The 25,137-nt window shown below is 37.6% G+C and overlaps 1 protein-coding gene across 1 annotated transcript; it reads right to left on the bottom strand.

Moving 5' to 3' along the window:
• Nucleotides 1-1,097: 1,097 nt before the first annotated feature.
• Nucleotides 1,098-24,578, bottom strand: LOC5574636 (uridine-cytidine kinase-like 1). Its single transcript, XM_001661501.2, has 8 exons — nucleotides 24,249-24,578; nucleotides 13,132-13,457; nucleotides 12,794-13,071; nucleotides 9,665-9,988; nucleotides 9,518-9,607; nucleotides 9,142-9,447; nucleotides 1,581-1,662; nucleotides 1,098-1,517 (listed from the first exon to the last, which is right to left on the bottom strand). Exons 1-8 carry the CDS (start codon nucleotides 24,332-24,334, stop codon nucleotides 1,273-1,275), a joined length of 1,737 nt encoding a protein of 578 aa, XP_001661551.2. The 5' UTR covers nucleotides 24,335-24,578; the 3' UTR covers nucleotides 1,098-1,272.
• Nucleotides 24,579-25,137: the final 559 nt, after the last annotated feature.

The raw sequence follows: 25,137 nt of genomic DNA, 5'->3' as shown, positions 1-25,137 counted from the left end.
TTAGAGGGTTAATTTATATCCAATTTTGTTTATGTTCCCTTAAACATTGGCCACTGGTTGGAACTTATTCATCATATTCTTACTAAATCATTAACACAATGTCTTCCAGGGATCAGACATTGGATCAGTCGGCACTATCGAAACTATTCTAAGGCTAATATTTAAAGCTAAAACTTTTGATAATTATTAAAGAAAGGGTCGTGAACAATAGAACTACTGACAGCCTTCTTTAGTCGCTCTTTCTGATTAAAACTTATTTATTCTGCAGTCGAACTTTCATGAGCCAAAGGGATTATCAGTACATGAAAATATCGAGTAACGGAACATGATTTTTTTAATTTTTAATATGGTTCACGATGAAAAAAATATTAACGAACCTTCATGCTTCTCCGATATCCGATACGCAAACCTTCAGCATTAAGGCTAAGATTTTGTGATTGAAAAGATAAACAATATTCTGTCGTAGAAAATTTCCCATCCATTTTGTATGGGACAGTTTTTGCTAAAAAATTTGCTCTTCACGAATTAAATTAAAACAATCCTTAAATCTGAAAATGTCCAGTTTATTTTTCGACAGAATATTATCAAACGTTCGAGGTGGAAAATATCAGAGGTACATGCAACTTCGATTACAATCAGAATATTGATCTCGTGTGGTTCCGTGATTCAATATTGAGTAATGGAACAACGACTTATAGAGGTATGACTTAATCGGAAAGTTTTACGAGAATTTAATCAGTTCTAAATAGAGTTTTGATAGATGTCGAGACATTCAAACAATTCTTAGTGTAGTTATAAGAATTTTCTATGTTAATATTTTCATATTATAACAAGTAGTTGCGAGTTAAAAAAAAGGATTTTTATTCACTGTAGTTTTAATCAAGCATAGTGCATGCTATTGTCAATTACGTCTTGTGATCACATCCCATTCCCAACAAGTAAAAAGTAACCTCAGAAGCTTCAGTACAAAACTTGTCTCTGGACAATTTATCACTGGTGGGTCGCAAGGAATACACTTGTTGGCTAGGTGGGTCGCGCAACCTAAAAGTTTGGGAACCTATGCTATAAAGTATTATTTGTACAATGATCAACAGTACTTTCGCTTTTGTAAAATTTTGTCTTTTAATGAAAAAGCTACTTTATTACATAATATGTATCGGTAGATGTAGTCGATCAATGTGATGCAAAAGAAGATGCTGAAGGGGTTTGTCATGTGTTCTGCACCAACATTATACATGTTTTTATTCACATAGTTATTTTTGATTAAACAAATTATTCATATAAAACTTCCGTGTCAGTAGGTTCGGTACCGAAATATCTATCTCCAAAGTTTCCAATACCGGGGATGACATAGAATTTTTCATTGATTTCTGGATCTAACGCGGACGTTACGATTTGCACTTTGGGAAAAGCGTATGCTATAGAGTGAACACCAATCTCGGCCATCAGTAAAGAAACTAGCATAATATTTTCCTCTGGAACATCGTGATCAAGCAACACCCGTATGGCCATAATTGCTGAAATGGTTTAGAATAATATGCATCAACTATAGACTATATAACAATAATGTACGCTCTTACCAGCAGCACCGGTAGCAACAGTTGCATCCATCAATATTACTCTATAATCTTTGATGTCTTTAGGTAAACGCAAATAATACAACTGAAATAGATATAAAATACAGGAAAATTAGAAAAATTGCAGCAGATGCAATAGAAGTTGATATATGATGGAAATCATTGTTCTACTTTTCGCCCGAACGCAAATACCCGAAAAAAACTGTTTTCATCCAAACAAAAATCAGTTATCTGTGATCACAGATATCTGTAGACAAGAACACAGATTTCTTTTTGTAATTACGGATTAATCGGTGTATGTGGCATCACTACCTATAGCATAGGTTCCCAAACTTTTAGGTTGCGCGACCCACCTAGCCAACAAGTGTATTCCTTGCGACCCACCAGTGATAAATTGTCCAGAGACAAGTTTTGTACTGAAGCTTCTGAGGTTACTTTTTACTTGTTGGGAATGGGATGTGATCACAAGACGTAATTGACAATAGCATGCACTATGCTTGATTAAAACTACAGTGAATAAAAATCCTTTTTTTTAACTCGCAACTACTTGTTATAATATGAAAATATTAACATAGAAAATTCTTATAACTACACTAAGAATTGTTTGAATGTCTCGACATCTATCAAAACTCTATTTAGAACTGATTAAATTCTCGTAAAACTTTCCGATTAAGTCATACCTCTATAAGTCGTTGTTCCATTACTCAATATTGAATCACGGAACCACACGAGATCAATATTCTGATTGTAATCGAAGTTGCATGTACCTCTGATATTTTCCACCTCGAACGTTTGATAATATTCTGTCGAAAAATAAACTGGACATTTTCAGATTTAAGGATTGTTTTAATTTAATTCGTGAAGAGCAAATTTTTTAGCAAAAACTGTCCCATACAAAATGGATGGGAAATTTTCTACGACAGAATATTGTTTATCTTTTCAATCACAAAATCTTAGCCTTAATGCTGAAGGTTTGCGTATCGGATATCGGAGAAGCATGAAGGTTCGTTAATATTTTTTTCATCGTGAACCATATTAAAAATTAAAAAAATCATGTTCCGTTACTCGATATTTTCATGTACTGATAATCCCTTTGGCTCATGAAAGTTCGACTGCAGAATAAATAAGTTTTAATCAGAAAGAGCGACTAAAGAAGGCTGTCAGTAGTTCTATTGTTCACGACCCTTTCTTTAATAATTATCAAAAGTTTTAGCTTTAAATATTAGCCTTAGAATAGTTTCGATAGTGCCGACTGATCCAATGTCTGATCCCTGGAAGACATTGTGTTAATGATTTAGTAAGAATATGATGAATAAGTTCCAACCAGTGGCCAATGTTTAAGGGAACATAAACAAAATTGGATATAAATTAACCCTCTAATACCCAAATTTTTGTTTTCGATCTAAATATTATTTTTCGTTATTTAAAATCATTCTAAACACGGTTTGGCCAATGATTTATTTTTCTTCGCAAATTTTTGAATTTTGGTTTTTGATTTTTATTATTTTTATTTTTGAACATCCCTATCCTTTTCAATTTTTTCTTGAAGCCTCTTCTGGTTACTGATTTTTGACAATAATAAAAATTTGAGTTTTTACTATACTTTTGAAAATATGAATTTTTTAAATTTTTTCTTGAACATTTTTTATTTTCCGTGTAACTAACGGAAAAACGGATTTGAAATCATTTCAATATCATCAGGCTCTTCTTCTGTGATAGGTTGATCGTAGAAAAATATAAAAGGTACGATTTTTTATAATACACGTTTAATGTATCCCAGGCATTTGTAGGTTATATAAGAATACAATTTTTCAAACAATTTTCAATAATACAAAAAAGTTTCAAAAATCATAAAGAACTTTTCTTATATGCATGTTATGAGTCAAGGTTTAGGCCAAAGATAAAATCATTTTAATTTCCGAGCTACGAAAAAATACACAAAATTCCTAAGTGTACCCCGTCTAAAGGCGGGGTTGGGTATTAGAGGGTTAAGGTACCCCGGGGCAAGTGGGACATAGAAAAACGATAGTTCAAACAAATTGTTCAGAATAATTTACAAATGTCAATATTTTGCAAATCGAACAACACGGTCACATTTTGGCAACATATTTGCTGGTTTGTGCATGAATTTGTTCGAATAATTTCGAAATTGTGAAAACCTTAGAGGAAAGATGTACAATGAGCCATTAGACGCAGTTACCTCGCTAAACGGGGCAAGTGGGACACATCCAGTTTCGTGCGTAAAACCACATCAGTAAGTCAACCGTTGCTACAATAGGATTGATAAATTATAGATATTTTATTTTGAGTACATATTTTATGTACAGAAGGGATCAACCATAAAATACGTAACGTTTTAGGAAGAAACCCTAAGTTTAAAAATACGCCACCTCGCATTTAATTCTAACTGAAAATTTGACACAAAAAGCGCAAAGAGGTATAAACATGTTCAAAATATATCCTTTATAAGTTATCAATCGAAAAGCAGCAAGTAAACTTTTAATAATTGACGAATTTTTGAATATGTTCTGTTATTTTTGTTATGCATGGCGAAAACCACTTAATGGGATGGAATTGTTTTCCGCAACTAATAAATATTTTAAAAATAAAAATTAAAAAAAAAAATCATCGAAATTTGGCATTTTTTCTCACTTTTTGGCAAGTACGTAATATAAGATTGTTTTTTTTTTTTTTTTTTGATAAAAATCATTCGTTTGAATGTTTAAATGGTACTCTCTAAGAAAATGTTTGAAACGTGTAGGAAAAGATTTTATTCTGGTGCTAGTTTTGATAGGTCCCACTTGCCCCGGGTATTAATATATTTTGGGGTAAGTTAGACCATAGAAATTTCATATGAAATGAAAACAATATACCTGTTTATCGTAAGCAGCTTGTTATAATACTTAAAGTTGTAACTTGCCGATGGTAATTCGATTTATTGCACAATTATTTTTTGCGAGCCAATGCAGAATGTGACAATTTATCATGCAAGTTGAAAATGACGCTGAGCTGACAACTGTTGCAAGGAGCACATGGTAATAAAAATAACAATATTGTTTGTACTAAATATTGAGGATTTTGCCCTCTAATAGACTCACACCTAAATAATTTTGTCACACCAAAATATTCTCCCACCATGTTTGCCATATATTGGATGGCGTCGTAGCTAACAAAACCAACACGTAACGCACATGTAACGCATTATGTTGGATTGTACATTGAATGCAAGGTGTGTGCTTCTATGAAAGTGCCATATAAACTGACGTGTGAGTATTTATGTTTCCACGTTGAAAATGTGCACGAGAATCTATTCCTTAACTAAACGAACAATACATTCCTCATCATTGTATCTTCAACTTTCTAGAAGAATGCCCCCTTGAAAAACGTTTCCTAAAAGAGCTATGACGGAAGGTCCCACTTACCCCGTATTCTCACTTGCCCCGAGGTATTTTAATATACCGGATTTATTTTTCGCGACCCACTAAAAACTGGCTCACGACCCCCCAGGGGTCGCGACCCACAGTTTGGGAAACTATGACCTATAGAATTTGGGAATAATCTTAAGTGACAAGGCGGTAAACAAGAAAAAACGGAAATCTATCAAAGGAAAAAAAATATAAATGAAATAATAAATCAAATTTGAAAACTCCTGCTGACCATTTGTGGACAAGAGCAAAGCAGGTAATCTATTATCACTATGGAACTCATTTCAAGATAATTGTACCATAATACGTATACCACAAGTGTGTCACAATTGAAAAAAAGGGCACATAGACATTGCTAAACAATGATTTTGCAAGACGCTGTGAGGCCCAATTCAACTCGATCACACTCACCAACACCACTATCAGGAAGAGCTAACACTAATCTTCTTGATAGTGGTGTTAGTTTGCGTGGGCGGGCTAAAATGGGCTCAACAGCAACGTTTCCGAAAAAAGGCTCGAGTCCTCTTGAGCCTTTTTCAAATGTTTGTCCAGAATTTATCAATGTTGATAGTTTTACCTAGGTAGGGATACTTAGAAACATTTGTGAAGGAATCTCTGGTCAAATATTTGAAGGAATCTCGAAGAGCATCCCTAAAGGAATCCATATAGGCAGTCTTGAAAGAAACCATGAGGAAATTACTTGAGAAGATTTATGCCAGAAATCAATATATATACCCGCGGTGGAACTACAAGAAGATTTTGTGAAGGATTCCTTAAAGTTATGGATGAAAGCATTCCTTGTAAAATTCATTTTTTTTTTCTCGAAAGAATCCCTAGGCAAAATTCTTAAGTTATCTCTAGATCAACTTCAAAAGGAAGCTCTGGGGTTGTACTTGAAATTGCTCCTGGAAAATCCATGGAAGATTCCCTTGAGCAACTTAAGAAAGGAATTCATTGAGGAACAAATGGAGGTATTTTTTAGGAAGTAGAGAAATTCCCAGAGGAATAAGGAATTTGTTCCTAAGGAGGAACAAATTCGGAAGGAGCTCCCGAAAATATTAAAATTGGACTTAAATACGAAATCAGGAAAGATTTGAATGTTTTGAAATTTCTGAACGGAAGCAAGGAAAATTGTCCCGACAGAACCGCTCCATAATTTATGAGATACCGTAATCCGGGGTAACATTGATCAGTTTTTAGGATGTTCCTTAAATATTTTATCCAAAAATGTAAATGTTGTGAGTTTTATATTTTTAATACAAGTACTGCCACCCATAGCTCGTGACTATATACTGTATTTTGTTTTTTGAAAGATTTAAGCATGTTTACAAAAATGTTTTATGTGATTTTTTCATTTAGCTGATATGGGGTAACATTGATCATCCATGTAAACAACGATCGTTAATATTGAAAATGTCGTTACTTGCATAAATCATGGCCCCTGAAGCCGAATATGGTGTCCAAACGCTTACATCTCATTTAATCTTTTTGAATTATTTTAAAATTAAAAACACCTCAAACAGCGGAATACGCCTAAAGGTAGGCAATTTCCTAAGGGAATTCTACATTCTTAACAGTAAAGCTAAGTATGCTGTTCCGCTCAAGAAAAGTACAAATTTCTGCTCAAGAAATGGTCAACAAATTTCCTACAGTGAGCTCCATTTGAAATGACATTTCTTTTCGACTGCGTACTGCGATCAAAGAAAAATGCTTTTCTTGAGCATTTCTTGCAAGAAATTTCCCACGCATCGAGATAGGCCATTACTTTTCTGTTGAAGTGCATACTTCGCTTATTTCGTTAATGTTGCCTAATTGAGCATACCGTAAAACGGGGTATCTTTGATAATGCGGGTAACTTTGATAGTGCGAGACTCTTAACATATTAAACGAAATAACGAAGTTTCTGTTAATCAGTTAAGCAAAACGAATGCAAAAGTAAAGAGTATTAGTGTGATACTTCATGTCAAAGCTATTTTCGTTGAAATCAAATGCATTTGAGGATTTTTATTCAAATATTTAAAATTTATAGGATTTTAGCATTTTTACAACGCTTACAAACAATCTGTTCTATGATCACTATTTCGTGAAATCATAAATAGTTCGTCACTTATCCTTGACAGCCTAGTTATAGTAGAACATGAATTCGGTCTCAATTCTCTTAGCGAAAACCATTTTTACAAACTGGAACCATTTTTGTAATCTAAGTCATAAATTTCCATACAGCGTTAAACGCCTAGAGATATGCAACGCCCTATAAATGTTCCGTAATTCATTCAATTTTGTTCGATTCATGCTCCATTATCAAAGTTACCCCAAAACAGAAAACCGACTTTCGATTATATGAAAAATTAAATCTTTTGGAAATCTATCAACTGCAATCGATAGCTAGGATGTCAGTACTTGTTTTAAAAATATAAATTGTAATTCTTCGAAACAGAATGCATAAATATTCATGTTTTCTTCGAAAAAACTATCAAAGTTACCCCGTTTTACGGTACTTATAAAAGTTTTGACAGCGGAATCGTTTTTGGCGATGGTATTTTTAGTGAGAATAGTATTTTCCTTGCTCATATCGCTTGCAGAACTTATGTGAGACATGAATCTTCGGTAGTGTCATTCTTAACCATTGAAATCATTGCTTCGCAAACTTGACAAATTTACGCATAAAATTAACGCAATTTTTGCAAAAATCTTAATTTTCAGTAGCTCATTAATATAAGAAAGAGAAGTAACATTCATGCTTTGGAAATGTTTCATCAATAAATGATGATACCAACTTATTACGAGATGAGCCAATCCGATCAATGTTACCCCGCTGATCAATGATACCCCGGATTACGGTACTGCAATAATACCGTGATGTGTCCGTTTGACAACGCCTTAATCCAATCATACCATTCAAAACGGACGGAATTTTGCAGGGTCCTTCGGGGAAGCTCTGCTCACTCTGAACAACTTTCTCGTAGACAGAAATTTTCCATCTCGTTTTAAATTCCGAAATATCAATCAAGTTTAAAACAAAAACGGTACCATCAGTGTACCAGTATCCGCTCATGCCCCTATTTCCGCTCACTAGTGTAAAAATTGATTTTTCGTGTCAAAAGTCAACATTTTTCGAACGGATATATTCTAGCAATATTAACAACTTTCATATGAAGTCGTCTGACATTATTTTCATTTGATAAAATAATTCTTTATATTGAAAACATAAGACCTCGTGAGCGGTTATTGGGCCACTAGGAATTTGTGTGTGTTCCAATAACCGCTCATGCGAAAAATTGAACAAAATTTTAAAGAAATGTTGATTTTAGTATACAGCCTTCTTTATTGCATTAGTAGATATGGTTTGACCACAGAAAATATCAGGATAAATAACGAAATTTGAAATTATGCATTTTTCTAGTAAGTTCGTCACGAAATCTGTTCACCGTGAGCGGAAATAGGAACACTTACATGCAGTAACAAATGCAATTAAATATTTTTTTATAAAAATTTATCAAATTCTTTTTATTATGCCGCTGATTACCTATACTTGGAGCTACACTGTGACATAAAAATAGTATTGATCGACACAATAGTTATTTATTAATAAACATTTGGACACATGACTTCCCTTAAATGAGCGGAATCTGGTGCACTGATGGTATATTGAAACAAATATTGAGAAGTTCGGTAATCCAATCCGCATGGTTATTAAATAAATTAACTAATTAAGTGTGGTAAAAAAAGAATAAATTATGGGTGAAATTATGGAAAAAAATCCACGTGCTCGGCTGGGATTTGAACCTAGGACCCTAGGACACTTGCATTGTCTAGCATGTAGCGCTTTACCAACTAAGCTACTGGGCCACTTAGTTGGTAAAGCGCTCGTCTAGCATACAAGAGTCCAGGGTGCGAATCTCAGCCGTGCACGTGGATTTTTTTTTATAATTTCACCCCGAAGAATGCACGACCTCATTTGCTTCAATTTAAAGTCTTTATGATTTCAAGAACCTCAACTATAAGAATTTCGTTACCCACTTGGCCTACAGTAGCCTAGGTTATGACTCGTACTTTCAAAGTTAAAAAATACTCAGCATTGGCGTCACCAGATCGGTGTGTGACTACGTCAATGCCATAATACTCAATATGATACTCACCTCAGGTTCGCCTGTCAGTTGATTCGTCTGTATAAGAATTTTTCCAATTCGAATGTGTTTGCAGACATCACTGACTGCTTGCTCCATGGTTTCTCCAGCACGTAAAATTGACACGCCGCAAATCTTTTGGCATGCCATCCGTTTACCTTCATATGGTACACCCTGTGGAGTGTCTACCTCTACATTTTTGAATGGCAGTAGACTGAGAGCATATTCCAGAACCAATCTGATTAAACGTTTTGAGTAAAATATAAACTCATCTCTAGGTGTACTTGCATTACGAATAAAGGTGTGTAGACCTTTTACCTAGAAGACGCACAATAATTATTAAAGAAACATGATAAGGATAATAATTAATTTTAGAGGGATCCCTTACTTGAGGTGTCATTGATAATAATTTTAATGAATCGGGCATTGGTTGCCCAATATAAGAGTGTGCCAACGCTTCTCGTAATTTAAATCCTCGCTTGAAATAAATAGAAATTGTGAAAAATCTAAACAACATTATAGGAAAATATCATACCAATTGCAACTGTGTGTGAACATGTTGAACGATCAGTTGGATGGCAACGACATTGCTAGAGCCGCGTGGGACAATGATGTCGGCATGTGCCATTGTGGGTGCTATGTAGCTACTGTATGCCGGTTTCACCATGGTTGAATATTGTTTCAAAACTCCTTCCAGATCACGACCACGTTGTTGAATGTCTCGCTTCAAGCGTCTCGCAAGGCGGATGTCGGAATCCGTGTCAACAAAAATCTTCATGTCCAACATTTTCAGAATTTCGTGATTGTGAAAGGTGAGAATACCTTCAAAAATAATTACATTCGCTCCGTACATGGTTTTCTGTAAATAAAAGAAAACAAATTAATTATAATTTTTATTCCAAGATGAAGCAGGAACTATCGCAAAATGCCGTAATTCAGCGCACCTAAGACCCTTGTTCCGTGCATTTTAGAATATTTCTAATAAATTGGAATTGATTGTTATTGATAATTGTTCAATGCAATTGTGATGTATAATCATCATATACAGATAGCAATACGGGAAAATCTTAAAATTTTCACAAATTTCGAGGATTTTCGGACCAATGCGCAGAATTAGGGCATTTTACGGTATTCGCATTTCGTTTGACAGAAAAACCTAAATTTCTATAGCATATTTCTGACAGAGCTAAGGTAGGTGTAAACTTTGAAAATAATAACTTTTTTTTGTATGGTATTCAGTTGGAGCTGCCTGACAGCTTAACTTGTCAAGGCTGAACCCTCGGTCTGGCTTTTGCCAAGTTTCCCCTCTACCAGGACCAATACTCAGACGGACTAGGCAATGGTGCCCACATGAACACTGCTTTTTTATTAGTATTGTGACGTGGTAGTTTTTGAAAAGTACCCATATTCCCTTGCTTCTGAGAAAAGGAAGCATTGTGAAAATCAGCAGCTCCATCAGATTTTGTTTGAAATAGTAGTGTAGTAGTGTCATTACTAATACTGTCTAGTCGAAATGGTTTTGAATAATTTGTCATTCAAGTGCTATTCTGATTAGGCCTATCTTTTACGTAAGATTAGTCTTAAATATCAATTGTCGTCAAGTCTTAACAAAATTAGGCTGTTTAGTAGCAGTTCTTGTTAATTTCATTTTTTGTTGCTAAAAGTATTTATTGGTCATTACGTTCATATATCCTTAAAGAAAAAAGTCACGTTCCTTGTCTGTTCAACAATTTTTCGAAACTAGCAAGTGTACCCTAATGATCGATCTCAGCGTCTTCCATAGTCATTTTTGTAGTGAATATTGAAGAGTAAAGTTACCTTAGGCTTATATTACAGTCTCCTACAAGATTCACTTTTCGGTGGCAAATGCAATGCTTTACAACGCCTAATTTCTACTTGTAAATTTTGCGAAAATGAAGCTGGAATTAGATTATTTATACCGTTGTTACAAAAGAGGTATTGCTGTTTGCGTTTGACGTGCAAATCCAGCCCATCTAGGCTTCAAACGCGGTAACACAAAGTAACCAAAGGATACTTAGCAACCATGATCCATATCACCGCCAACCTAGCAAAGAAAATCAAACTTTGACATCGCCTTCCTTGTTAAAAATCTAACCGCATTTGAAATTTGCATTTCAAACGCACAGAGCAATATTTCTTTCTATGGTAATGTAAAAACCATATTAAAATAAAATTGTTGCCACTTATTTCTACTCAGTGAATCTACTAGTAATTTTCCTAAGAGTTCCTAAGTATTCCCTACGTCGTATATGATAACGATGTGCCTAGCTAGCTAATAGTAAGTGTGGCTACGGATCATTCTGGTTAGCAAAAGGCAAACTGAACGTCGCCAATAGTATTAATGTCCACTTCGAATAGAATGTCCGTTGGATCACATCCGAGATATTATTGCGTCTATGCCATATGAATTATGACGCGGCTCTAAGCAAAAAATGCCAAAATGTGATACCATCACTACAGGTTACGCCTTTGGTTTCCATCATAAGGGCTAATGGATTATGCCCTCCCATCGCGGCAAGGTCGCATAACCAAGGGGAGGGAATAACTAAAATTTGTTCCTAGAAAATATACCTATTATATTACAGCTTATGCTCGATAACTGGGCTGAGAGAACCTTCCAGTTAGCGAGCAGTGCTCGATAACTGGCCTGCCATTCCAACGCACACACACATTCAAATAAAAATCGAGGGGGACATAGATGCAAAGTTTTGGTTGGCGTCATTCGGTTTTGGAATCGCGTCGTGTTCGTGTCATTCCGTCATTGAATTCGCGTTTTAATCGTACCGTCTTGTAAATTTTGAGGTGAATTAAACAGTTTTCGTTCCTGCAATGGACATCCCACCGGGCACCAACCGCAAACGGAAACCGATGTAAGCCGCTTGAGGTCGTTGAGAACAAAGCTGATCGAAAACGAATGGCGCAAGCGAGCTTTGTAGATCCAGTATAGCGATTTTTTTTAAATGAATTTTCTAAAGTACACACATGAATTTTGTATGAATATCAATAAACCAGTTAAGAACAAAGCAATAATAACTATTTGTGATTTATTTCTCATTTCGACATATTGCACATTGAATTGAAAAAAAAAATTAAATCTAAATGAAAAAATACAAATTTACAATTAAAAAAATAATGCCGAAACCTTATTTTGCATTTGCACGCCCCTCGTCAGTTACGGGATGGTGAAAGTTTTTGACGTTTAACTGTTTTTTAACTGGGCTACAGCCCAGTTAGCGAGCACCCAGTTAAAAAGCAGCCCAGTTAAATAGCACCCAGTTATCGAGCATTAGCTGTATTGTGATAAACCAATAACTGCTTCAAAAAAACTAATTTTGCCGTTATTATTTTATTCCATGGATGAATTTCAGTTATTATATTTATTAATTTTAACTCTTATTTCAAACAAAATAATAACAAGTTTAGTAATCAAAAACAAAATTTGTCATTACTTTGCAATTTACCTTTACCCGGGATCCAAATTATCCTTTCCCATTCTCCATCCAACTTATCACGAGGACGTAGCCCGGACAGCTCTAAGACTGTTGAAGGCTTTGTCAATCTTGCCTAAGATTCAAGATTTAATCCTGAACCTCTGCCCTAAGTGAACAATGAAAAGGACGACTGTGGCTCAGATTTGACTTACCGTATGTATTTCTCTCGAATGGGTTACAAAATTATAAACCGGAACTTCCACCTTGCGTCCTTCTTTAAGACGCTGTAGTACATCTTTCATCAGTTCGATATCGAAAGCATCCGGGTGGTCAAAATTATACTCATTTCGAAGGGCCTGCTCGTGCTGTTTCTGATTCAGGATTTTGTAAAAGCAATCCATAGACAGGAGTGTGACCCACGGCACATCCAAACTTTCTATTATCTTTTGTGCGACGGTAGTTTTTCCTGACGCGCTTCCACCACAAATTCCTACAGAATATTAAAAAAAACTTTAGGATTCACTCTGCCCAGATACAAACATCATCTTACCAATTACGAACGGTTCAACTTGTTGGCCAGCACAATTATACCAAGGGGGTCTACCGGCAGTGTAAATTGTACGATTGTTCGAACGAATTATGGCTTCGTTTGAGTTGATTGTGTTCTGATTCACCGATGTTGTTCGCTGCCGGCGCGGTTTCGGCGAACGAATTTGAGAACCGGATGAGTTGGACCGGTTGGATTTAGCAGGAACTGTTGTTGGTGATGCCGGACAACACTCGGTCATTACGTCTCCAGGTTTCGGAATATCGCACTCGATGATCCCGGTGGACGTGAATGGATCTTCCATTGATTCTTTTTGTTCAGTTGAATCACTATAGAAAATGGAAAAATAGAAACATTAATAAACAAATTTCATTTTCATTTTGCTGCATTTGGTTGGGCAATAAGAGCGCAAGTCAATCCAAAGCCGATTATACGAGAGGTAATGGCTGAATATTCTATGCTGCCGACGCAAACGCCATGGGGGAGGTAAAATAGTATGAGGTAGGGTGTTAGGTTTTTTTTTCTTTATTAGAGAGACTTTCAGCCCGAGGCTGGTTCGTCTCTAGGTGTTAGGTAAATGGTATGGATTTAACAAACTAATACTAATAATGTTGCAAAATGTAATAAAATGGTAGGTCAAACAATGCTATTGATTAAACTGCACAATCATTTTATAGTCAGTAGACTGTACTCTATGCCTCCACCCTGGAGAGAGTGGGAATTGAGTCCAAGACCTTCTGATCCATAGTCAGAAGCGTAGACCATTATTCTGTATCATAAATACATTCGATGAAAGTGACACATGAAATGTATGTGTCAGGTTCATTGAGTTAATCAGCTTCCAATGCAAACAATTTCTGTGCCATACGTATCAAACGCGGTATCAAACGCTACCTCCTCGCGGTACTGGCCGGGGTACGAGTAACCTTAGGGAAGATCGGGTAACCGACCCCGGTGAGAATTTTGCTCGTATGCTGACAGGGAAGGGTGGGGGGGTTGCTTTTGCTTCTGCAAACCTGGAGCGTCTGTACTCCGGCTCACAACAGCGTCTGTTCCGCATGTCAGGGGCGGCTGATCATCGTCCGAGTGCCAGAGAAAGACTCTAAGTTAAACTGCGCACTATGGTCCTCCGAACATTTAAGGGGAATGGTCCTCCGGAAATCTAGGGGGTTGGTGTCAGGCCCTGCAAGCCAGCCGTAAAAAGATCAAGCAACGAATAATCAACGAGAGAATACGAACCGGGAGAATCGGCGAAGACCACAGCGACGTAAAGAGACTAGCGATTGGAAGCTCGGTACGTGGAACTGTAAATCTCTCAACTTCATCGGGAGCACACGCATACTCGCCGACGTGTTGGAAGGGAGCTGCGGCAACACACACGAGCTGGGAACACCTTTTATAGTGATGGGTGATATGCAGAGGCGCGTGATCGGATGGTGGCCGATCAATGAGATAATGTGCGAGTTGAGGCTCAAAGGCCGGTTCTTCAGCTTCAGTATAATAAATGTGCACAGCCCTCACTCCGGAAGCACTAACGACGATAAAAACGCTTTCTACGCGCAGCTCGAACGCGAGTACGAAAGTTGCTTAAGCCACGACGTCAAAATCATCATAGGAGATCTAAACGCTCAGGTTGGCCAGAAGGAGGAATTCAGACCGTCTATTGGAAAGTTCAGCGCCTACCGGCTGATGAACGAAAACGGCTTACGACTAATTGATTTCGCCGCCTCCAAGAATATGGTCATTCGAGGCACCTACTTCCAGCACAGCCTTCCATACCGATACACCTGGAGATCACCACAGCAGACAGAATCACAAATCGATCACGTTCTGATTGATGGACAGCACTTCTTCGACATTATCGACGTCAGGACTTATCGTGGCGCTAACATCGACTCTGACCACTATCTGGTGATGGTTAAACTGCGCAAAAACTCTCCGTCGTTAACAACGTACGGTACCGACGACCGCCCCGGTATAACCTAGAGCGGCTCAAGCAAGCGGATGTCACAGCGGCATACGCGCTGCACCTCGAAGCTACATTACCGGAAGAGTGTGAGCTGGATGAAGGTCCGCTGGAGAACAGTGAAGGCAGCCATCAACAATGCAGCTGAGAGCAACGTCGGGTACGTGGGACGGAGTCGACGGAACCAATCGAGGAATGTAGGTAGATTCTGGAAGAGAAGAATGCAGCGCGGGCGGTCATGCTGCAGCAAGAGACCCGGCAGAATGTGGATCGTTATAGACGGAAACGGCAACAGCCGATCCGCCTCTTTCGGAAGAAAAAACGCCGCATGGAAGAGACAGAATGCGAGGAGATGGAACAGCTGTACCGGTCTCAAGAAACACGCAAGTTCTATCAGAAACTCAACGCATCCCGCAACGGCTTCGTGCCGCGATCCGAGATGTGCAGGGATACGGATGGGAGCATTTTGACGGACGAGCGTGAGGTGGAAGCAGCACTTCGATGAGCATCTGAATAACGCTGAGAGCACAGGCAATGAAGGACGGGACAACGGAGGAAATGCCTTCGTCAGTACGGCGGAGGATGCAAACCAACCAGTCCCCACTTTGAGGGAGATTAAGGATGCCATTCTCCAGCTCAAGAACAATAAAATTGCTGGTGAGGATGGGCCCGGAGAGGCTGGTCATTTGTCTGCACCGGCTGATACGCACAATCTGGGAAACAGAACAGCTACCGGAGGAGTGGAATGAAGGGGTGATATGCCCCATCTACGAGAAAGGCGGCAAGCTCGATTGTGAGAACTTTCGAGCGATCACCATTCTAAATGCGGCCTACAAAGTATTATCCCAGATTACCTTTCGTCGTCTGTCACCTGTAGTAAACAAGTTCGTGGGAAGTTATCAAACCGGCTTCGTTGACGGCCGATCGAAACTGGACCAGATCTTTACTGTACGGCAAATCCTCCAAAACGCATTACCTTTTCATCGATTTCAAGGCGGCATTCGATAGAATCTACCGCGTAGAGCTATGGGAAATAAGAACACTACGCTGAGAAGCAGGCTCTGTCTCAGTGAGGACGTAATTCCAAGAAGAAGATAAAGCTATGAGAAATCATGGACGAGAACAGCCATCCCGGGAAGCTCACGAGACTGATAATAGCGACGATGGAAGGTGTGCAAAATTGTGTGAAGGTTTCAGGCGAACATTCCAGTTCGTTTGGATCCAGCCGGGAATTACGACAAGGTGATGGACTTTCGTGCCTGTTGTTCAATATTGCGCTAGAAGGTGTTATGTGGAGAACCGGGCTTAATAGCCGGGGTACGATTTTTACGAGATCCAGTCAATTTGTTTACTTCGCAGATGATATGGACATTGTCGGCCGAACATTTGAAAAGGTGGCAGACCTGTACACCCGCCTGAAACGCGAGGCAGCAAAAATTGGACTGGTGGTGAATGCGTCTACCTTGGATCCTTGCTGACGGCTGACGGAGGCGCATCATCAGTGGAAGTCGGGCCTACTCTGGCATCCACAAAAAGCTTCGGTTAAAAAAGATTCACGCCCGCACCAAATGTACCATGTACAAAACGCTCATAAGGCCGGTAGTCCTCTACGGGCATGAAACGTGGACGATGCTCGAGGAGGACCTGCAAGCACTTGGAGTCTTCGAACGTCGGGTGCTTAGGACGGTCTTTGGCGGTGTGCAGGAAAACGTTGTATGGCGGTGAAGGATGAATCACGAGCTCGCCCAACTCTATGGCGAACCCAGTATCCAGAAGGTGGCCAAAGCAGGAAGGATACGATGGGCAGGGCATATTGCAAGAATGCCGGACAGCAACCCTGCAAAGATGGTGTTCACTTCGGATCCGGTCGGTTCAAGAAGGCGTGGAGCGCAGCGAGCTAGGTGGGCGGATCAAGTGCGTATCGATCTGGCCACGTCCTAGCAACAAGAGGAATATGAGACGTACTTAAGAGTACTGCAGAGACCTCTCATTTTTCTTATATCACATAACATCATAGAATGTGATAGACATAAATGTTAAGTTCCTGGGAATGAACTCAAAAATGTTTGGGCAACGGCAAGAATGTCGAACCCATAATATTTTGGACATTCATCCTCATTCTTGTTTACGGTGGATCCAACTTTCGATCGAATCCTATTGGACCACTTGATTTTGCGTAAACGGGTGTTCGATCCAAAGCCCATTCGAACGTAAACAAGAATAGGGGTGATTATCTTTTATCTCTCAAACTCGATAGCATTGTACCGTTAAGTCACCAGTCACCTTGCGGCCTCCATTCACCGTGCACATATACAAATTCCTACAGATTATTCATACAATTTTCACAAATTATTGTTTTGTCAGTAAAATAAGATAAAACTGATGAAATGAAGTGGTTTTTATCACAAAGCATTGTGAATTCTGTTTGATAATGATATTTTTCAACACTCTTAGTAGAAACGCCAAAAATTTACATTTTTCATTTTAACGTTAGAGTACGAAATTTTTTAAAATTTCCAACAAGTTTCACAGTGGATACTATTAGTAAGATTTATTTCATCGTATGAGCAATGTATTATTATGCAAATTAGAATTTGTATTGTGTTTCAGTCGAAACCCAAATGCACGGTGAATGGAGAATAAAATAATATGTTAATCAGTCTACAGTTCGGGAAGTCTCTCCTCTAAGCCTACGGCAGCCTGTATTTATAGCTCAGAAATCCCGTAGGTACGAACAAGTAAAAGGTACCAGAGTCACAAGGAATAATTAATATCACTTAAGATAGGTAGACATGACATGTAAAAGGCATGAAATTATTCGGTAATATTGGATTTATTGTTATGATGTCATTAAACTACTTCATATTTAGTTTTTTGAGTGAATATGGGATGGTTTGGACATTACAGTCAAACCTCCTATAACGATTTCATTGAAAAAATAATTATTTAGCCAATTTTTAAACTTTTTATGGTTTTTATTGTAAACGAAGATTTCAATACGCTTAAAAATGAGTGCGCACACTACTAGCAACATAGTTGCTCCATCAACAACGTTTCTTCAAGATACAAAATTAAATCATGACGAAAACTATACGCACGGTGAATGGTGCACTAGTGTGCACGGTAAATGGTGACATAGAACGGTACAAGGCGACCTTAACATGACATTTTCAAACATAATTTTTGAGTAGGTAATTTTTTGTTATGCATCACTAGTTTTAGATTTTTCCCTGAATTATTATACAATTGCATACGTAAGGGTATTCTAGAACGCTTCAAATTATTTGGAAAAGTTATATAACTTTTTGAAGCGCAAATTTTTCTTAAATGCACGCTGAAAGGTGGCTTGACGGTACAGCTAATAGCAAATAGCTTTTGATTAGGTCCTGTTCCAAGAGGTAGGGGAGCAAAATTTTGAAATCTCCATACAATAAGTTTTCATCGAGGAAGATAGAAGAGTTGACAATTCGATAAATTGTTGATACTGGACGTTTCCACGTCATGCCCGTTCCCATCCCAAATTTGCTGGGATCTTGATCTTTGAGCAGACACGCACCCCTTCTCCCCATGCAGACCAAAGGGTTAATAAGGAGGCTTCTACCAATTGCCATACGCTTGTTCATGAAACTGAGTTTCTATATTGATGCTTGTTCTGGAGTTTGTACACTTTTATGATTTTGATGAACCTATTTAATATGAGTGTTACTTTTTTTTATTTTATTGTATTGATGTACAAGGGGGTCAGGGGCCAAGTCTCCAGCATAAGTTTGAAAACTCACACCTTCCATAATACACCGGGAGTTTTGGAGTTTGGGAAGTAGGCAACGCAACATCTTTGACCAGAAGGTTCTTTAAGTTTTGCTTGTACTCTAGACTTCCACTACATGTATGAATGATGTAAGGTCAAAAAAACATGGAATCAGTCATACATATAGCGGTAGTGAAGTGTTTTGCCTAAGGATTTTGGAAAGAAGGTATTATGTGTGGTGTTTTGTAAATAGCTCTGTGGAATAAATTTGTTATTAGTTAAATCATTAGTTAATCTGATTTACCTTTCAATTTATAATAAGAAGGGCTATAGAAACGTTATACTCATCGTTTTCTCGGCTATTACGCTGCCATGAAAACGATCTACTTATGTAGCTAAACAAGCAGTAAAGCATGTAATCTGTCATTTCGTAACTATTCATCTGAACTGTGTGTATTAAAGTTTTGTTCAACGTCGCTGCTGTACCAAGATTTTGTTTTGTCATGTCATTTGTATGATATTTCCATTTTAAGTATTGTCTGTCGAATTAAATCTTCATTTTGATTTGTCGTTTCAGTAATTAGAATCCACCTTTTTATCTAAACTTCTACAAACAAAGTCAAGTAAACTACCTGTGTAACTAATTATTTAATCTGAAATGATTTGTTTTACGCCCACCGTTTTGTTTTACTCATATTTCCTTGCTCTTTTGAAAAGGAAACATTGTGAAAATAAGCCATCCTGAATTTGTTTGAAAAAGTAGTGTCATATTGTATTATTACTGTCTACTCGAAATAATTTAAAACAATTTGTACTTTTTAGTCATGCTACTGTGATTACCCTGGTCTTTTACGTAATTTTATAGTCTTAAATGTCCATGTTAAATTGTTATTTAAGTCTGAACCAGATTATACTATTATATCGATACTTGTCCTATTTAGCTGGAAGTTGCTGCGATCCTTCGTTGATCCGTTGGTTCCGACGGTCGTTCCCGTATCCGCGTTTCCTCGGCCATTACGCTGCTAAGATAAGGGATGTTCTTCCTCTCCGATTGCTCGTGGTAGTGACGGGTTAAATATGAAAACAAGGATAGGGAGAGAAGAAATGTTAGTGATTGTAACATGCTTTATTGCAGTATTGGCCTACATTGAAGTCATACAAAATTCTCTCTTTGGATCCCACGATAATAATCCCTGAAACTGATTATGAATCGCATAAAATTGATCCGAAAGAGCAAATATCTCAATGTTTCAATGTAGGACAATCCAGCTTTATTGCATGTGAGAAGTTCTTCGTGATATTCTCACAACGGCCATTCAGAATGGTTCGACGGATGTAGATACAAGATCATTATGATAAAATTAACGCGACAGCATGTTAGTAAGCTAAGAACGACAATTGTATTTGCAACTGTTAATTTAGATAGTTATGTTCAGGCTCGATTATTGTATTGAATTTTCTACAGAAGTAAAAGTAAAGCGTGGACGTGAAGTAATGACCTTCCATCCCATCTTCAAGTGCTCACCACAAACACAAAACTTCATTCTGGCACTTTAGAATGTCCATGTTGAAACTTGTTCACACGAGAAATATGCCTCGACCGAGTTGGCAGAACGCGCCCATACCCCTTTCTGAACCGAAGGATATATGTATGCAATAAAATATATAATAAAAACCAGTAAAACTTTACTACATATTATGTTAAGTTTAATAAACTGATCCAATAAGTAACTTTAAGGCGAAGTAGGCCGTCATTGAAATGTGTTCGCGTTGTTAATGAGTTAATTAACGTTAATTTACGTTGTTAATGAGTTGTTAATTTTTATTTGAAGAAAATTAGTTTGTATTGCAATGCCGCTTCTGAAAAAGTATCAGCATACTTTCAGCATGTCACCGCATATAGTTATACTTTTCCAGATCATTAGGAGCTATAAGGATTGAGTTTCATCACTTTAAAATTGCGAGCTGCAATGTCAACATGGCTGCCAAAACGAATGATGGGCTAATTAGCCTCAATATATCTGAAAAAGTATGACATTAGTGACTCTTTTGGTTGGAAATATTGACTTTTTAGTGATCAGTAGGCGAATTCCGGCGCGTATTTTCTTCGAAGAAAAGAAAATTTTCTTGCTGGTGAGTACTGGAAGAAAATTTCTTCTCCTCGAAGAAATTGTTCGCCGGAATTCACCTACAGGTCGATAAAAGTGATAGAGTTACTAAACAGCGACTCGCTATCAGTGCTGGAAAAGTTCGCATCACGAAGCAGCTCACGAGTGTATACCAACGCATATCAAACATCACAGACTCGGGAGCTGGCTAGGTGTGAGTAACTCCGCACCCGTCTGCTCGGGAGCAGGCTTGGGAACTGTGATCACAATTTGCCACAGTTCAACGATTCTGCCAGTCAACCAAAACACAAAGCAGCAGCAGCATCAATGGACCAATGCACGAGTTCACTAATTTGACGTTTGAGCGGTGCCGAATTCACTGGTTTCCATGGTCACATAAATAACACGGCACCGCTAAAATGTCAAATAGTGAACTCGTGCATAGGTCCATAGGCCAGGGGAAGTGGTTCACCTAGAGTGAATTTATGTCAAAGAAAAAGTAGATTTTGTATATGAATTGACAGAAAAATGAATGACAAGTTCATCCACTTCTCCTAGCTTATACCATCAGGTGTTGCGCTGCCAACGGTTCACACACTGCTTGACTGTTTTTGTCTCTCCACTACGGCCGTTTTCGGGCAGCCATCTCGAGGTGAATGATTGAAAAAAATGTTAAACAATTCAATCGCTAATATATCGCTTGTGTTTTCAACTAATTGAAATCTATCAGCTTTAACAAGAGTACAATCATTCCGTTGCGATACATATAAAAAAGTTCAATTTCATGCCTTGCCTTTATCGAGCAAAAATGCAAAACCCCGAAAACCGGAAAAATCGTGTCACACTGTGCTCGAGTCCTTTCGCATTCGGGTTTGAAAAAACGTTGCGAAGAAAAAAATTACAGTTTTGAAGAGCCGTGACATTTTTTTGTTTTGAACGGTCATGGATTGCTTTGGATTTTGGTGGTCGTGTAGAAAAATGTGAATGTCGAGGTGGTAAATGTTTGCTACAGTACATTTCCCATCCCTGCTCGGGAGAACATGTCAAAAGAAGTAGCAACAAGCTCGGGAACTTTTACTCGTGAGTAACCGAGCAAGGTGTGATTTATTATGGTTTTGACAGACAAATTAATTGTATAACCATCATATCTTTGATCATATCGACAGTAAACTACTAGTTTGTAGTCAAAAGCCATTTATGGAAACCATAAATCTCGGAGGGGAAGCAGCTTTTTCCCAAAAGCACAATATGATTCTGAACAGCTCCGAACACGTTCGCGAATCACTTTTAGCTTCAGTTACTCGGGAGCCGACAGATGCGAGTAAACCAGTGCTCTGGCGCTCGGGAGCGTTTGGTTTTGTTTTTGTTCCAGTTCAGAAGAAATGTTCGCCACTTTCCATCACTGCTCGCTATCTGGCCTCAGATATAGCCCAATGTGCGATGTATTAAAATAATTTGTTTCCAAATTGTCCGCGTGGTCTTCTAGTGCAACCCGGTGCATGCGCCCTAGCTGTTAAGTCTTGAAAAACCTCGTCGACTGCAAACCGTCAATGTAATTTCCCATATACTAATCCACATTGCATATTCAAGGGTCTTATTGTGCTCTTAACTCACCCTCAGTTTGTAATCTTCTCACCAGCTTGAAATTATTTATATCACCCTGGAGTATAAATGATTTCAAAAACTGGTAGTCGTATTATGCAGTAGTTTGAATACAATCATTAAATCAGAAAACTTTGAAATTGCTTTGATGTCCACTACACTGCTTTGAAGAACACTACAAAATACAGCGATCAAATATCTAAAAAAAAAATCACCGCTTCCTGGAAAATATAATTCCAAGCACAGCGGGTTTTTACGCAGAAAGGTTTGTGAGGTAATAGGTATGGTTAATTTAAAAAAAATATGATAGTTCTGATTTTTTTAATTTCTTATTCATTTGGTTTTTGGATACTAAAAAACTCATTACATTGGGTATTATGTACAAAGTTAACCGAGCTACAGCGAGTTTTATATAATGTATGATATTCCATAGATATAGCATAATCTGTTCCGACACAAAGTTGCGCACTCATGTCTTTCTTGCCAAGCATCGGTTAGCTTAAGCGAACAATTTACAACATAACAAAATTACATCAAAACTTTGTTCATACCTACCGAAGGCGTTCTATTTTTAAAACAAACGTGCTCACAAAGAAAAACCTAAGATCCCTTTACCAACTAACAAAACATATTTTATGCAATGTAGAACATATTTCTATCTGTTGAATCCAATAGATCTTTCTATATTCATTGTTGCAAGTCTAGCTATGAAATCATACACTGATAAAAATCCTCATATCGTGGACATGTGTGCTACACATGATTTTTTGCAATTTGTGTCGACACATGGTACATATGTGTGGTACAAATAACAAAAGTTCATTCCATAATATATTGAAACTATGTGTCACACATTAGTACCATCATTTGTAAAAATAAATTCTATAAAGTCGAAAAATGAAAACAATTGTCCATCGTTTTTATGTTTTGATTTATTTTGTTTAACAATATGAATTAAATAACAAAATGTGTTGCTCACTAAACGTTTCTATCTTTATTACATCAATTTTTCTTAAATTATTATGTATTTTATGCTGTTTATAAGACTGTTACCATCTTTGGTCAAAAGTTGAGTGAAAAGAAATGAATAAAGTTGACGGGAGGGATAGCGTTGTGGAGCAATAACTGCATATTTTTTGGCAGGAAATCTAACACATTCCTTTTCATCGAACGTTCGAGTCCAGTGGTAATTTTCAACTTCCTCGGCCTGTAGGCCTGCCTCCATGGAGATGTCCATTGAATTGAATGCGAAACTGATTGCCAGAAGAGCCTCCGAAAGCGTCGTTTCATTGCAGATATTGGTACGCGTCGGTTTCCAAAATTGAATAAATCATTTTCGTAGTACATTGTAGACATGCGGAATGCTAGAAATATACATTTAATCAGCAAAATATTAAATTTTCATACTTCAAACTCACCTACAAACTGCTGACCGTTTTACAAGATGGCCAATTTAGTCTGATTCGATTGTTGTTGTTCATGGGTTCATCCTCTATATACTGGTTATGTGTGAAACTACATAGATTTTGACTATGTGGTTTCACACATATTTTTGATTCACAATAATGAACTTCATTTATATAAATTTAATGTGTGAGGTTGTTTCTAATAAATATGTGTCGAGACAAATATATAAAAGTATTGCAATTTTGCCAGTGTAAGATAACGATCAACCAAAATAATCATAGAAACTCACCTGTCTGATGAAGCGGAGCTTGGTGCGTTTTGGATTATTTCCGACATCTTCACGACTGATTGATTGACCGTAGTGTCCAAAACCATCACCAAACAGAAAAAAGTTTGCGAATGTACGGAACGAGCGTTAAACTGATTGAACTCTTTTAGTTTTCTTGTGCACCGATCGCAAATTCTGAAGATAACGGGATTATTTGCACTAAATCTGTTCTACTTATTGCAAACCAATTATCATTGCAAAAATCACCGAAATCTCGAAAGAAATTGCAAAATCGGCTTGTCAATCCATGTTTCGCGATGAATGTGCTGACAGCTGACCTCAATCAATAATGGACCAATGCACGAGTTCAATAGTTTGACATTTGAGCGGTGCCGAATTCACTGGTTTCCATGGTCACATAAATAACACGGCACCGCTCAAACGTCAGATAATGAACTCGTGCATTGGACCATAATCACTGATGATGACGTTTACAAAACAAGACACACACTGAGAAAAAAAATGTCATCATCTTGACATCATAATTTCAAAAGGGCGAAACAAAGGTATTGCGAAGCGAACTCGCTACACTCAGAAACACGGATAGTTACTAGTGATCCTTTATAGAGAGATAAGCGGAAGTAAAATGGAATAATTTGGCAACAGACCAGCAGTGCTGTTTTTGCTCGGCGTCGAGAATAATATTGTAACACGGACATGACTTCCTCATTGCTAAAAAGTGTATTTTGTTTCGTTATAGATCTTTGAGTTACATATCCAAGCTAATAAACAGTTAAAAACATCAGCAACTAAAAATTGAATTGACAAAAATTTAAAATAGAAAAATATTTCATATTCTTGCTTCGTGCAAAATTACTTTTACCGAAATAATTTCAAACGGATTACATTA

This window comes from Aedes aegypti, chromosome 2 (genome assembly GCF_002204515.2).
Source record: "Aedes aegypti strain LVP_AGWG chromosome 2, AaegL5.0 Primary Assembly, whole genome shotgun sequence".
Taxonomy (NCBI): domain Eukaryota; kingdom Metazoa; phylum Arthropoda; class Insecta; order Diptera; family Culicidae; genus Aedes; species Aedes aegypti.
The sequence above is the reverse complement of the archived record's forward strand: the minus strand, read 5'-3'. Positions and strand labels throughout refer to the sequence as shown.

Coding starts and splice junctions, on each gene's coding strand:
- LOC5574636 (XM_001661501.2), bottom strand. CDS start 24,334: ATGGTTTTGGACACTACGGTCAATCAATCAGTCGTGAAGATGTCGGAA. Junction 9,608..9,664: donor TTCACACACAGTTGCAATTG/GTATGATATTTT, acceptor ATTTATTTCAAG/CGAGGATTTAAATTACGAGA. Junction 1,518..1,580: donor TGTTGCTACCGGTGCTGCTG/GTAAGAGCGTAC, acceptor AAACCATTTCAG/CAATTATGGCCATACGGGTG.